Source organism: Drepanopeziza brunnea, assembly GCF_022702325.1.
Source record: "Drepanopeziza brunnea f. sp. 'multigermtubi' strain 214-2 chromosome Unknown ctg10, whole genome shotgun sequence".
Lineage (NCBI taxonomy): Eukaryota > Fungi > Ascomycota > Leotiomycetes > Helotiales > Drepanopezizaceae > Drepanopeziza > Drepanopeziza brunnea.
This window is the reverse complement of record NW_027094073.1, coordinates 1,646,461-1,659,862: the sequence shown is the minus strand read 5'-3', so window position 1 is coordinate 1,659,862 and position 13,402 is coordinate 1,646,461. Positions and strand designations below refer to the sequence as shown.

The window sequence follows — 13,402 nt, the reverse complement described above, 5'->3', positions numbered from 1 at the left end:
CCAACCTACCCGGCGCGCTTCACACACGTCATAGGCCACCCGATTCACTTGCCCACGCTGCGTTGGTTAGCTCTCACGTTTACCTAGGGTCGGCGCACTCTGAGGTGGTGCAACGGCGTGTGGGCAGGTTTGAGAAGGGGAGGGGTAGCACGAGGGGTAGCACCCAACTGGATCCAGCTCACCCTCGCCCTCATACCGGTACCTCCTCGACGTCAACAGCGCTCTGATACCGGGACCGTTTTCATCTCGCTCTTCGGGCCGGGTCATCCAAAACGCCGGAAATATTTGGCGCCCTCTCTCCATCCGTGGAATCAATGTTTCCCATCCGTTCATCTGATCCGTGGACATAGGAGAATAGTTTCTGATCCATGATAACATCGACTTACCCAAATGAAGAAAATATCACCATTCCAGTCCTACCCGCGCCACAGCCGTAAGAAACAGCAGTAAGAACAGACATGGATTAAAGGAACGACAGCTGGCGGGTCGCACGCGCTCGGAGAAGGTCTTTTCCTAGTTATAGTACATGCGGCGAGGAGACGCTCGTCCGTTCAAGAGAAGTACAGCGCTTCTGCAAGGTAAATAACGCCGAAAATCAGAAAAGCAATCGCGCCGCCCAATGTGACTGCTATATGTTAGCCCAGGATTCAGGAATCGGACTGTCTTTCTGAGCAACTCACCAACTCTCAAGCTCACTCTACCGGCAATGGCTCGCCCGCCAATGACTGCAATGCCTGTACATACAGCATGTCCACTTATCGCTCCGCCAGTTACCCACCAGTAGTCCTGACCTGCAGCCATAGCAATCGTAGCGATTTGACTGCGATCGCCCCATTCGCCGAGGAAGGTCATGATGAAGGTCTGTACCCAAGCTGGACTCAGGAGAAGCGAGAGCAGGTTATTGAGGCCTCCCAGAACCCCCTTTACTGCTGAGCGAGGGGGAGTCTGCGGACGATCTGGGGACGAGGATGGGCTTCGTGGCGGCGATGGAATTCGGGATCCAGATCTCGACTTCCTCGAGCTGGTCCGACCCAGGCCCATCTCAAGAGCATAAGGCGAAATGGAGGATCGTCTTCTTCCTTGTTGACGGGCTTGTTGCTCCTTCTCTTCTAGTTCCATTTCGACCTCCTTCATCTCTGCTGCTACGCCCTCACCGGGGTCCATTGCCAATCCTTCCTTGAGAAGACGTCCACCAAAGATGAGAAACAGCGCTGCAGCAAGGAAATTTGTGAATCGCTTCGGCAGTAAAGTGGGAACCGTATGTCCAAGCACCGCTGATAGTACGGTCATGGTGATCAAAGCCGTAAACGCGGCAGAGAATACTAGCAATCTGTCGTGCTTCATTGCCATGAGAGCTGCAACCAAGAAGGTTTTATCACCAATCTCCGAGAAGAGAATCATTGTGAGTGACAGAACATAAGAGTGGAGAGGCTGAATAAGACCATCGTTGCCCTCTTCTTCAGTCAGGCCTGGCTTGGAGGTTTCAGAGCCGGACTCTGAAATGTCAAGATGATCCTTCTGAGCAGAATTGGGGAGAGGATGAGGCATACTGTTCGGCGTCTTGGGGAGATCATCTGGTTTCTGTTCCTAATCAGTCTCCACGCAGCAAATCATGTGTCCGGCATTACCTCTAGACCGGCGAGACCGTCTCCGTCATCGTCATCCTTGTCAACCGTAGCCTTCATCTTTTCGTTGCCGGTTTTGATCTGCTCACTGTGGGGTAGCGGAGGAGGCCCCTTCGGTGATTCCGGCTTCTTCTCGACCTTCTCTCCTGTCTGGCCTTCCTGTGCTTTTTGTGCCTTATTCCTCTCGCTAACTCCACCCTCTGTGCCCGTTGTACCCTTGATGGGCTTTTCTCGACTCGGGTCGTCCATTACCCCATCATTGGATTGAGGTATCTTCTCACCATCAATCACTATCACCTCTGGCTTGTCGTCCTTCGACGAATCCTTCTCTGCATCGTTGAGCGCTTTGTTGTTGTCTTTTCCGACCCAAGGGCCAGCGTGTGGCTTGCCATCCTTTCCATCAACCGGCGCATCTTTTGTTCCAACCTCGAATCTCGACTTGCTGAGATCGACAGTGCTGGACGGTACTGGTGGTTCTACTGCATGGGAATCTTCCCGGGCAGCAACTACTAGAACAGATGCCAATGATGGCAGTAGCAGAAGTAGCAGGGGCGCAGGGCGTCTGCGGAACTTCATGTTGGTATATGGACTCCCGTGGTGATGAAAAGTCGAGTTAGTAGGAAGGAGAATATGACACGCGACGAAGAAAGCTCCGGGCAGGCTGAGCGTCGGAGAATCTACGGTACGGCAGGCGGTACCGACTGACAATGAGACTGAGCGGAGGGAGGGTGAAAGGTTGGATAGATGGAAGAAAATCAGAGTAGAGTAGAGAATTGAAGGGTTAGAGAAGAGCAGAGTAGAGTAGAATAGAATTGAAGAGACTTAAAAGTCGAAAGGAATGTTGTGTGGGCTGAAGGTCGCGCGATGGCGCAGAAGGGAGCAAAGGTAACCAGTACGGTACGGTACTCTTCATGCGCTGACAAGGGGGAGGGGCATAGGGGCCCGTAATGCTGGGTTGGTTGGAATATGGGGAAGCTCTGCACAGTCGCAAGAGGAGGTGCTACTGTATTTAACAATGTCCGTAGTAATAATACTTCCCTACTTACCTACTAACTACTAACTTACTTACTGAACTTAGTTACTTAGTTACTTACTAGCTTACTTACCCGTACTCTATGTAAAGTCAGAACGATTTGCAGACCTCAGGCAGCTCTCTCCTGTCCTGGATCTATATCGCTCAGCTTCTCTCGAGACCAGAGACTACTTAAGAAAAAAGTAACTCCTCACCTTTGCCTAAGGCTCCTTCCGACAGGGATCGACCTTCCACACGTGATCCCGAGTATGATATGGAGATCTCGCGATTCTGAGAATCAACAAACCGCGTCTACTCAGCCTTCCCCTCCGCCCTCCCCCTCCCCCCCTCTTCAACCTCAACCTCAACCTCAACCTCAAACTCAACCTTAACCTCAACCTCAAAGTACGCCGCAAATAATCCAAACACAAGTACACATATCTAACCCGACATGGCTCGGGTCAGTGTCCGATCCTCTGCGTCGCGCGGAGAAGCATCCTCTCCGCCCAAACAAAGAAAGTCGCCAAGCCCAACTGGACCCCGAACGAGGTCAGGTCGAAGCCGGAGCCACAGTGTGGAACCCGAGGCTGCCGTGAGCAGGAAGAAACCCGGAAAGAAGATTGCACGTCAAGCCAGTGTGGAGAGCGATGGTGGCGTCACGAGTGCTGCCAGTAGCGTGCGAGCAACGCCCTCTAGGAAGACAATTCGGGCTCCTCCACTCAACCCAGGTCGGGATTCTCCATCCATGGCTAAAATACTGTGCTGATCTATCCACACAGATCTTTCCGTCGTGGAGGAAATAGACAGCAGTGGATCAGAGCACTCAGAGGATGAAGGTATCGGACTTGAAGGTCCAAGTCCACACTCGTCCGCAGTCTTGTCGCCGCTGTCTGGAACGACTACCCGAACGACTTATTCAGAAGGTGAAATGGGAGAAATGGATCGGTCTGATCAGATAGCGAATTCTCTGCCTACTCTGTTCGTCAACTCCAGCGAACTCCTCGACCTACTTGCGCCCGACAACGCAACGGCGGGCGACGTAAAAGATATAACCAAACTGTCGAGGCTCCCTGGTCAGCCGTTCGCATCACAGTTGAAAGAGTACGAAGACCGCTTCAAATCAGTAAAACAGACTTATGGAAGTGACATTATTTACATTCGGGCATCTGTCGTCCTGAAAAAAGTTAACGGCACTGAAAATGCGGACGACGGAAACTGGCGCCCTGATCCAGTTATATATGCCGCCAATCTCGCAACGTTGGTGTTAGAATTGGTCCCTTGTATTGAGGGAAGCGAAGCTACTAGGCTCGCGTTGCTAAGTATTTGCCAAGTATTTCCAAAAGCGTTCGTTGGTAATTTCGACGGATACTCCGAAGTCTTTTCAACTCAACTGATGGACCAGACTTTTGATTTGGCATTGAACTTGCTCGTGCAGAAAGCCATTGCTTGTTTGAGGCACGACAGCACGAAACCCCATCTGCTCCTGGCTTCCTGTTTTTTCGAATCCCTTCCCGACCTTGACGACTTGGACCCGAGAGCCTCATTCAAGGAAGTTGCCAAAGATGCTACGCTGAAGAACATTCTCCACACTGGTAATACACAGAATCAGGTCGACATAATCTACGACACAATGGCTTCGATCAGCGAGGCGTTCCATACAGGGAAGGATGAAAAAGAAGTCAATGGTGTGGTGGATTTCACCGTGCTGGAAACCCAATTTCCTTGGCTCGATTTCATTACGGCTGTTGTCCAATGGAGTCGACTTCGCTTTACTGAACTGTCCACATCTATCAAGCATCGAGGAGGGATTGAAAATATCAAACAATCTTTGATAGAGCTTCTGGAAAATGTCAACAGCCAATCACCGACACCCTCCTCGCCAGCTCGGTCGGTTAATCAGCAACGGCGGCCAGCACCTAGCATTGCCCCAGGGCATCAAAGGTATAGTGGCGCCGTCTCTATTATTTTCATCGTCTTACTTAATTCGGTCCTTGGCAAAACAGCAATCATCCATGACGGAAAGTCTTCTAATACTCCATGCTAACTATTGTAGTAATACCCCGGGTTTGACCAAGGCCAAATTGATGAAGCGAAAGCGGAGCGAGGCTGACAATTACCCTGCACCAAAGCTGGGAGCCACTGCTGCTTCCTCGTCCTCCCACACTCTAACACGCTCAACACAAGGTGTACCTGTCCCGATTCCAACAGAGCTACCTGCAACCAAAAGGCAGAAGCGAATACAGCCGATATTAGATAATGAAAACGATGATCATGTTGACGAAGACCTAGACTCAACTGCTGAATATACTACCGCATGGAACGAGCACAGCAGAGAAAAGAACAAGGAGAACCAAACGCCGGCTGTAGAGCCTAACGCTCAAAGAATAAGCAATGATCGGGATTTGAGCCAGAAAGATGTCGCTGGTCCTTCAGCACCGAAACATTCTCGTGCTCGGCGTGAAGAGAGTGAGCAGAGCGAGGACCAGGGGTTTCAAGAGGACCAAAGACGGACTGATGACCGCCGACGCAGGGCTACGGCACTTACAGCTCGGCGAAATTCTCCTGAACATGAGGATCAACCGCAACCCCGAGCACGGGCCCAGGTCAATGGGCGTGAGCCCAGCTCACGTGTTGAGTCCAACGGTGCAGCTGCGCCGCGACAGGAAGATGTAAGAGCTGCATTATCCATAATACAAGTTCAAGATGAGGAAGACGGCGAAGATTATCCGGCACCATCGTCCACACAGGCAGCTCTGTCCGCCCGTCTTGAAACCGCCCGTGCGAGAGGCCCGCAACCTCCCAGGGGGCGCACACCCTGGTCGGATGAAGATTCTGACCGTCTCTTGGCCGGTATAGCAGAATGGGGCTGCTCCTGGACCATGATCGAGCAGACTCAAGCTTTCGACATCCCGCGTGGGCAAGTGGCCTTGAAGGACAGGGCTCGGAACATGAAAGTTCAATATCTCAAGTATGTACGGATTCACTCTCTGCTTTTATCTCGCGACTTACTTGGTCCAGGAATCGTTGGCCTCTACCCGTCGGCTTCGAGAATGTTGCCTTAGGGCGGAAGGAAAAGGATGCCGTAAAGGCTGTCGTACCTGAATTCGATGAGTGAGAACCAGAGATTCATTCGCGCTTAAGGGGGGGATCTCTCGTTTAGGTTATTCGTTCCAAAATGTAGATAGAGGGGCGCTTTCTGGTTCTGGGAGTTTGACAAAATGTCTGGTCGGTGGTTGATACCTCAGATCTTGATGGCCGAACTTCCTAAGCTGGAGAAATGTTCCTCGTCTGGGGTTTCTCCCTTGAATTGTAGGCAGAATTTTGAAGTTCTCTCTACATTTACATTTCGCAACAATTGCTCGTCTCGAAGGTGATTAAAGCTCCAAACCAATCACGGTAGGTATGCGGCAGGCCCCGAAGCATCACCAAGCGTTTGGCTTGGAAAAGCTTGTTTTCAAGTCGTCACATGTAGGACCCGACCCGACTATGCTCGATGCATGCATAGGTATATACATGACTCGTCCCTCGTCCCTCAAGACAAGACTTTTGCTGGTGGCCAACTTACAGTCCACGTCGACTACGGGATGAACATCGAAAACAGCTGAAACCCATGCACGAGCGGGCTCTGCATGTGTCACTGTGCCAGTTTGACTTCATCTACGGAAAATCAACACGGCTCCTCTTGTCCCTGTTCAACCCCAAATTTTATCCCGGACTCGGTACCCCGTTTGCAGACGATCCTCTCTCGGAATCAAGATTGCCTTTCTACAGCCTGTGATAAGCCGCATGGCACGACTTGGTTTGCGGAATGAAGAAAGACGAGCTGGCGATTATGGACTGGGAGAGGGGTGCCGAGTTGAAGAAGGGAGAGGGGCAGATGGTGTATAAAGAGGTCGCCATGGTGGAGGTACGGCAGAGGCAGAGGCAGAGGAAGACGGCATCAACGTGGGACTATATCAGGGCATGGTTCCCACACTGGACGATGAAAGACATGCGCTGATTTGAGAAATCTAGGTTATAGTTGCAGCCCTCGTCGTCTGCTTCCTGCTCTGGCAGCGACTCTCTGATGCTCGACCTGCGACGCAAGCGCACGAAGTGGTGGGGGTACCTCAATATGTTCTGGACTATGGTACGCATACCATAAGAAGCCATATACAATCTGCGAGCGATTCCTGACTCTTACTCCCAGCCCCATTGGTATGGCTTCACGCCGGTGAAGTCTACTTCCCCTCCGATATCTTCGCGCAGGTCAAAAACACACACCCAAATGTCAACCTAACCGCAATCGAAAGCCCTCCCTCTCTTACGCTTGAAAATCTCGATATCCTGAATGCCTATGGCGACATTGGCAGAAACGTATATCTTACATCAAACATCGATGTTACAACAGAGCCCGTGTGGCTTACTGGCATCGTCCCTGACTCTACAGGAAAAACCCGCAACATTACCAGCTCGGCCATCATAATCAACGACCGCGGCAACGGCACTGTCGACGCTTTTTATATGTACTTCTACGCATTTAACCAAGGTAACATAGTATTCTTCCAAGAACTCGGCGACCACATCGGCGACTGGGAGCACAACATGATCCGTTTCCAAGACGGAGAACCACAGACTATGTGGTTCAGCCAGCATGGAAACGGACAGGCATTCACATACAAAGCCGTCGAGAAGGAAAGCATGCGGCCCATCTCATACTCAGCCATGGGGAGTCACGCCAACTATGCAGTACAAGGTACGCACGACCACCTCATCCCCGACTTGAACCTCCCGGCCGGCTTTCTACAGGATTATACAAGCAAGGGTGTGCTCTGGGACCCCACCCTCTCAGCTTACTTTTACAACTTCAACGGCACCTCGTCGACGTTTGAGAGTATTGAGGGTAGTCCGCTGGGGGTAATGTACTATAGGGGACGCTGGGGAGACCAGCAGTATCCAGATGGAGATCAGAGGCAGCCGGCTCCGTTCTTTGGGTTTAGGAAGTTTGTGAGTGGGCCAACGGGGCCATGGGATAAACAGTTGAACCGGACCAGGATTTGTCCTGATAATGGCATTCTGTGTATCATCAGGGAGACCTTGGGTCCGTAATCTGGGCCAAGGTTTGAGCTGGTTCATCCTCATTTTTTAACTTTGCGATGCATCAACACAGGAGGAGCATTGCAGGCAGGACTGTGGGTTGGATTTATTCTCTTTAGATACCCAGTTGGGCGGTTGGATTGGAGTTTTGGATCTCGGCATAGCTATCCAGTTGGGACACGAGAGACGGGAAGAAAGAAACGACAGCCTGTATTCGGGTGTCGGGGCGACATGTAGCAAATATAGTGACGAGGAAAAACAATATCTAGAACCCAAAAACATTACAGAGGCCCGCACATAGAAGCGAGATTCTAAAATCCAAAAACGTAATCGAATACGCTATCTCGGCGTTCCAATATCCAGTTTGTCCTGAAGATGACTCTGCCTACTGAGCCATCCCGCCTGCTGGATGACTGGCGTGTGAACTGTTTGGGTATATCAATAAGGTGCGAAATTTTTCTGCGTAAGCGAGCTGAAGCGCGTGCTCGCCTCCTGCCTTTTCAAGAAACATTATCACTGCGTCTTTTTTCTCTCACCAAACATCCCCCGGGGAAGTGGGTGGATCGGTTATTATTAGCAACTTCTAGTCTGAGTTGGATGTTTCGCTTCTCTAGATGGATGTATGCGATCAACTACAGCTCCATTAAGCTCCTACTAAGGGCCCGGGGTGAGTGAGTACATGTAAATACACTTCTATCAACAGCCAGCCTCAAGCTTCTCTGACGCGTGAAGATCATGGGCATGCGCTTGTTATTTCTGCTATGTAGCCAGCGTTGTCATCTTGTTTGTGATTTTGCTGCTTTGCTGCTTTGCTTACCTTGCAATCTCTACCGAATGCCAAAGCTAGATCTGACATTCTGAGCGGTTCATGGATAAGGCAGATGAATGGATCGATCTGCTGTCTCTCCTCGCGGTCCTACAATCACAGCTGTCGCTGTCATCCATCTACATGTCCCTCTCTCCCCTCCACACCGTTCAGATCTTGCCAACCCAGCAACAGCGGGTATTGCAACAGTGCAACCAGTCTCCTCCTCCTCCTCGTCGCGGAAGGAGTTCTCGCCCGAACGAGCGGGGCGTCGATCTCCTTCCTCACATAAGTCAACCCTTCCTTTCGCAAATCCGCGACAGTGGTGTGGATCCAGGTGAGTTTTACATCGGTAGGCTCGCTTTTCGAAGGTCTGAACTTCTTGCGGCGAGCTCGTGGAGCCGCGCGGGCCTTGATCAGCGTGCACTTGCTCCAATGGTTCTTTGCAATAGTCGACTTCTCGAGGCACTTACCTTTATTCGACCCCTCCCCCCTCTGTAAGTCGTGGCACTTACCTATCTATCTCTTTGGACAAGCCAATAGTCACCAATGCAGTAAGTAAACAAGCTCTCACTTTTTGGAATACTGTATGGTTTCTCCATTAGCGACCTCCGTAAGTCTAGGCTGAGTGAATTGAGGCAGTTGCCAACTCCGATGATTAGGCAGGACTCGGAAGTTACATCCCGCTTGTTTTTGTTATTGGCGACTTGGAGCTCTCATAGTCTGGAAAAGCTGTATAAGAGACAGGATGGTAGGCTCTGGATGATCACGCACGATTGTTGATCTGTGCAACATGTCTAGATCGTTCTCCAAGGTGACGTGCTGATGCGTTTCTGCTCTGGGTAATACTGCAGCTCGAATATTTGCCCGTGTAACAACTACAATCTCTCTTCGTTGGTAAGTAGGATCATTCAGCATTGGTTTACAGCTTAGTTAGGTGGAATATTTGTTTTCAACCAGGTAGCAGCTGTTGAATTCTTCCTCGCTGTCAATTTCCAGATTTCCAGACGCAGATCTCACATAGTGCCTTGTCCTCTTATTCAATAAGACCGTCGTGACGTTGAAACATTGAGCGGGGGGGGGGGGGGGGCAGTTTATGATGCTCAAGCGGAATGAAATTGTGATTTTTGAAAAATAGAGGTTTAGTTACAGCTCACGATTTGCTTCTTCTTAGTGGGCTTTTCGATACTAATTTGAGAGCTAGAGTATCTAGGAATCTGATATACTCTGCATTGCGAATTAAAGACACGAGACCAACTGCGAATTCACCACTCGTATCTCTGACGAACTATCAAGAAGTGAAGTTGGCTAGTTTAGATGGTGAAGCAACTATCCTTTTTCGTGTCACTCCTCTTAAAGATTATATGTCATATGAATCATTCCAAATAAGTTTTGGAAAGGCACTTCACCCGCTGGTTTCACTAATTTCCTGGACATACGTGGGACGCTAATCGACAGATTTGAAGTTTCCCCCGGGGAGGTGATTTCTAGCATCTACCAAGACGGACGGTGGGCGACCAGAGTACTAGCAGTGGTAGCAGAGACTATAGCGAGCGATATCGTATAGCTTTTGGGCTCAGATGAAGGGTCTCTTACGAGTTAGCGAAGTGCTCGTACCGATTCACTCAGGCAGTAGGAAGCGAGACATGGCGAAATATTCAAACATCGAAGCGATGTTACCAGATGGAAAGCTAGATCAGCAGTTCCATTCACGGCCAGAGGAGAAGAGCAATGCCAATGACAGACGGAAAAAAAAACAAGTGCATCAGAATGAAGACACTATACTGCACAATGCGTCCGGGCATAGAAGGGCTTTGGCCCAACCGAGTAAGGATACAAAATCGTGCCATCGAGGAGGAACATGAATGGCCAAGGCTTGATGTTTACTTCGCCAGCTCGCTTAGTAACAATATTTTGTATAGCGACTCCTTCGAGCTTCTCGATTTTGCTGCCTACCCAATTGAGCTGATAAGCTCCTACGAAATTGCACAGCACCAAGGCTCCGGCTTCAAGTGCACTAGTCAAGCTGGAGTACCACCAACGGAAAATGTTACCTCCTATATTAGTTAAACTCCTATATTAGCTTACCTTGACTGGCTGTAAAAGTCGCGCTGACATCTTTGAGTACTTCTCGAAGTAGTTGAAGCATCCACCATGGAAGTTCAGCCGTCAATCAATGCACTCGAATGAAATAGAAATCGCAGGAACATCCAGCGCATAGCGTTGGACTGGAAGTACTGAGCTGACTGATTGTACGACGCAGCTTTGGATAATGAAGGAGGCTTATGATCCTGCATGAGTCTGCACAAGATTCCTGCCTGATTGGTTCGTAAATCCTAGAGACAAGCCCTGCCGCTCTGTATCTAATTGTCAGTATATGCCTTTGCTTAATCGCAATAACATACAGTCACATCTGTACCCAAAACCCATCTCAAACCATAACATGATTCTCCCACCTCACTACCCCACCACAAACCATCTTCCCCCCAACCGCGTAATGCATCTGACTGACCACCTCATCAAAAGCATCCCGATCAGCCTCCTGCTCAGGTCTCCGGGGAACCCTCACGACCCTCTCAAACCACTCGCCACCTCCCCCACCAACCTTCAAATCCTGCATCACCGTATCAAATAGCACAAGCTCAGCAAGACTTTCCATATAGCTATGTAGCAGCTCACCGAACTCCGCGTCCTCCCATACCAGCTCCAAAGTCCTGAAATGCCCCAGCCGCGCTCGACTGGACAGCGTATGTAGCACCTTGCGGAGGGCGCTGATTTCGGTATAGGAGCTGGTCATGCGGATCGTGACCCGCTGGATCAGCCGGCTGGCCGTCTGACCCATCAGCTTGAGCGTGCGTACGATGCCGAGCCCGCGTCCGGACTCGTGCAAGCCGTCGAAGTAGAAGGTGTTGTTGTCCCAGAACAGGCCGTGCGTTTCGTGGTAGATCTGGCGACAGGTGCTCGGCAGAGCGAGGCTTATCGACGTGCGGGTATCCTTGCCCTTCCAGGGACGCCGGGTCTGGGACCTGGGGATGAGAGCGTCGCCATTGCGGGCGTCGTGGGGATTGGTGAGGAGATGGAGCTTGGTTTTGGCTGTGAAGTTGCGGCGGCGGGATTTCAGGGTGGCGTAATGTGGCGTGAATGTAGGAGTGACGAGCCCGCTGGGCGATAAGAGTACATATTTGTAAATTTCGTCGCGGATTTCGCGTGGCAAGTCGAGGAAGGAGGGCATGTGTTGTTGTTGAAGATGGAGTTTAAAGGGGGAGTTCGAAGGAAATGTACGCGTCGGCCCGGGCCTCGGCAAGATTTGATGGGTAAATTGCAGGGTAGGTACCTTGTAAGGAAGCTGAAGGTCCAATGTCACAATGTCCTGGTCAATACAATGATGTTGGAATAATTTTGGGAGCATGGAGATTTTGTGTAATTGGTCACTCAAGTCATGTCTTTGCGAGTTTTCGACCTGCTGAAACTGAGGAACCAAAGCAGTGCCAAGCCGAAAGAGAGACTTTTTTCAACTTTGGTCTTATATGAGCCATGTCATTTTTTTGCAGCACGTAGATATCATGCTTTCAAGAAACAGTCTGCCTTGTTATCCGTAGCGGGTGTTCCTGATGATTTTCCAAATTTACCTCATTTGGTCGAGATACAAGACAAAAGGGGTACATCTCGCTAAGCTTGTTTACACGCTTCGTCGTTGATATGAGTAACGACTTCAGCCTTCCTCCCTAATTAACCCACTTCCAAATGACCTCTGCTACTGGAATCTAGCACGCAGCTACAGGAAGCACACCCAGCCAGTGCTCCGAAGATTAATCCACACCCACCATAGACTCTCCTTCGGCCTGGCCACCATATACTTCCCCTATCCAAAACACAAACCACCACTGTCTATATCATCTTCACCTGACTCAAACACCGTCTGATGTCCTCCTCCGCCAGCAAATGCTAGATAAGAATTTTCTGGATGACGGCAATTTTGGCGTTGCCGGAAGATCGATTTTTGAAATTTAAAAAGGATTTGTAAATTGGAGAGTTGGATGAGGGTAGTGCTGGTAAATAGACTGCAAAGAATTGTTGCATTATCTATCTATCTCTGAGTACATTGCTGGCGATTTGATTGTAGTTTGTGGCGTTGTGAGAAGCATGGGAAGAGAATGCCGGGCAGGAGGAGGCTGGTAGGTAGATGGATCCCGAAGAATAGGACATGGGTCGATGCTAAGAGGGAATTCACGATAACTCTTGACGAATGATTTAAGCAGATAGGTATACCTAGTGCCAGTAAAGTTTGATGGCGCCAAGACTGATCCACCTGGGACTTGTTCTGCTCTGTAAATCGCACTCATAGCGGTTGAAATTCAAGGAGTAGAAGCCTGGCACTTGAAATACCCAAGATCAAAGTGATAAGCAGCGCAGTATACATAAAAATTTTTGCAGTAATATAGAAACTTGGAAACTGCTTCTCAATATAATAGTGCTTGTGGCAGTGCACAGGCTGTCTCTTGTGATTTGTATGCCTTTCAAGCTGCGTCATATGTCCCGGCCAAACTAGCATGAGCAATATCAAAATATCTTAAAATTGAAATTTGTAGAGAATCGATTGTTCGCTGATATTCTATGATATACTCAAGCGATTAAAGGATGCATCAGCGAGATCTACGGAATCGCTAATCTTTTAGGTTTCTATTTATGCTTGAAAGTCTTCCAAGTCCGCCCTTACAAATGAATAGATCGGCATTTCTTAGAGGATCCGGCTAGGCTATGTTTATGACCACTCCGATGTCCACGAAGAGATACGGACCTCACCCTGGGGTGCTATGCAGCTCTGGCGAACTAAGCGACGCCCTTAACTTGGATCGCTCCTCTCAACCGAGGAGCGTCCGTTGA

At 49.9% G+C, this 13,402-nt stretch overlaps 4 protein-coding genes across 4 annotated transcripts; 2 read left to right on the top strand and 2 right to left on the bottom strand.

Annotated features, from left to right (window-relative positions):
- Nucleotides 1-551: 551 nt before the first annotated feature.
- Nucleotides 552-2,201, bottom strand: L3040_006132 (uncharacterized protein; the record flags this gene model as incomplete). Its single annotated transcript, XM_066156593.1, has 4 exons — nucleotides 552-625; nucleotides 681-1,496; nucleotides 1,551-1,581; nucleotides 1,629-2,201. The coding sequence occupies 4 exons, from the start codon at nucleotides 2,199-2,201 to the stop codon at nucleotides 552-554; spliced, it is 1,494 nt and encodes a 497-aa protein (XP_066011305.1).
- An 887-nt stretch (nucleotides 2,202-3,088) lies between these two features.
- Nucleotides 3,089-5,752, top strand: L3040_006131 (uncharacterized protein; the record flags this gene model as incomplete). The annotated part of the gene is made up of 4 exons (XM_007288431.2): nucleotides 3,089-3,365; nucleotides 3,417-4,578; nucleotides 4,691-5,605; nucleotides 5,656-5,752. 4 exons carry the CDS (start codon nucleotides 3,089-3,091, stop codon nucleotides 5,750-5,752), a joined length of 2,451 nt encoding a protein of 816 aa, XP_007288493.2.
- A 693-nt stretch (nucleotides 5,753-6,445) lies between these two features.
- L3040_006130 (uncharacterized protein) lies at nucleotides 6,446-7,725 on the top strand (the record flags this gene model as incomplete). Its single annotated transcript, XM_066156583.1, has 3 exons — nucleotides 6,446-6,598; nucleotides 6,652-6,766; nucleotides 6,827-7,725. The coding sequence occupies 3 exons, from the start codon at nucleotides 6,446-6,448 to the stop codon at nucleotides 7,723-7,725; spliced, it is 1,167 nt and encodes a 388-aa protein (XP_066011304.1).
- A 3,129-nt stretch (nucleotides 7,726-10,854) lies between these two features.
- On the bottom strand, nucleotides 10,855-11,750 carry L3040_006129 (uncharacterized protein; the record flags this gene model as incomplete). The annotated part of the gene is made up of 3 exons (XM_007288433.2): nucleotides 10,855-10,875; nucleotides 10,924-10,931; nucleotides 10,988-11,750. 3 exons carry the CDS (start codon nucleotides 11,748-11,750, stop codon nucleotides 10,855-10,857), a joined length of 792 nt encoding a protein of 263 aa, XP_007288495.2.
- Between the last annotated feature and the right edge of the window lie 1,652 nt (nucleotides 11,751-13,402).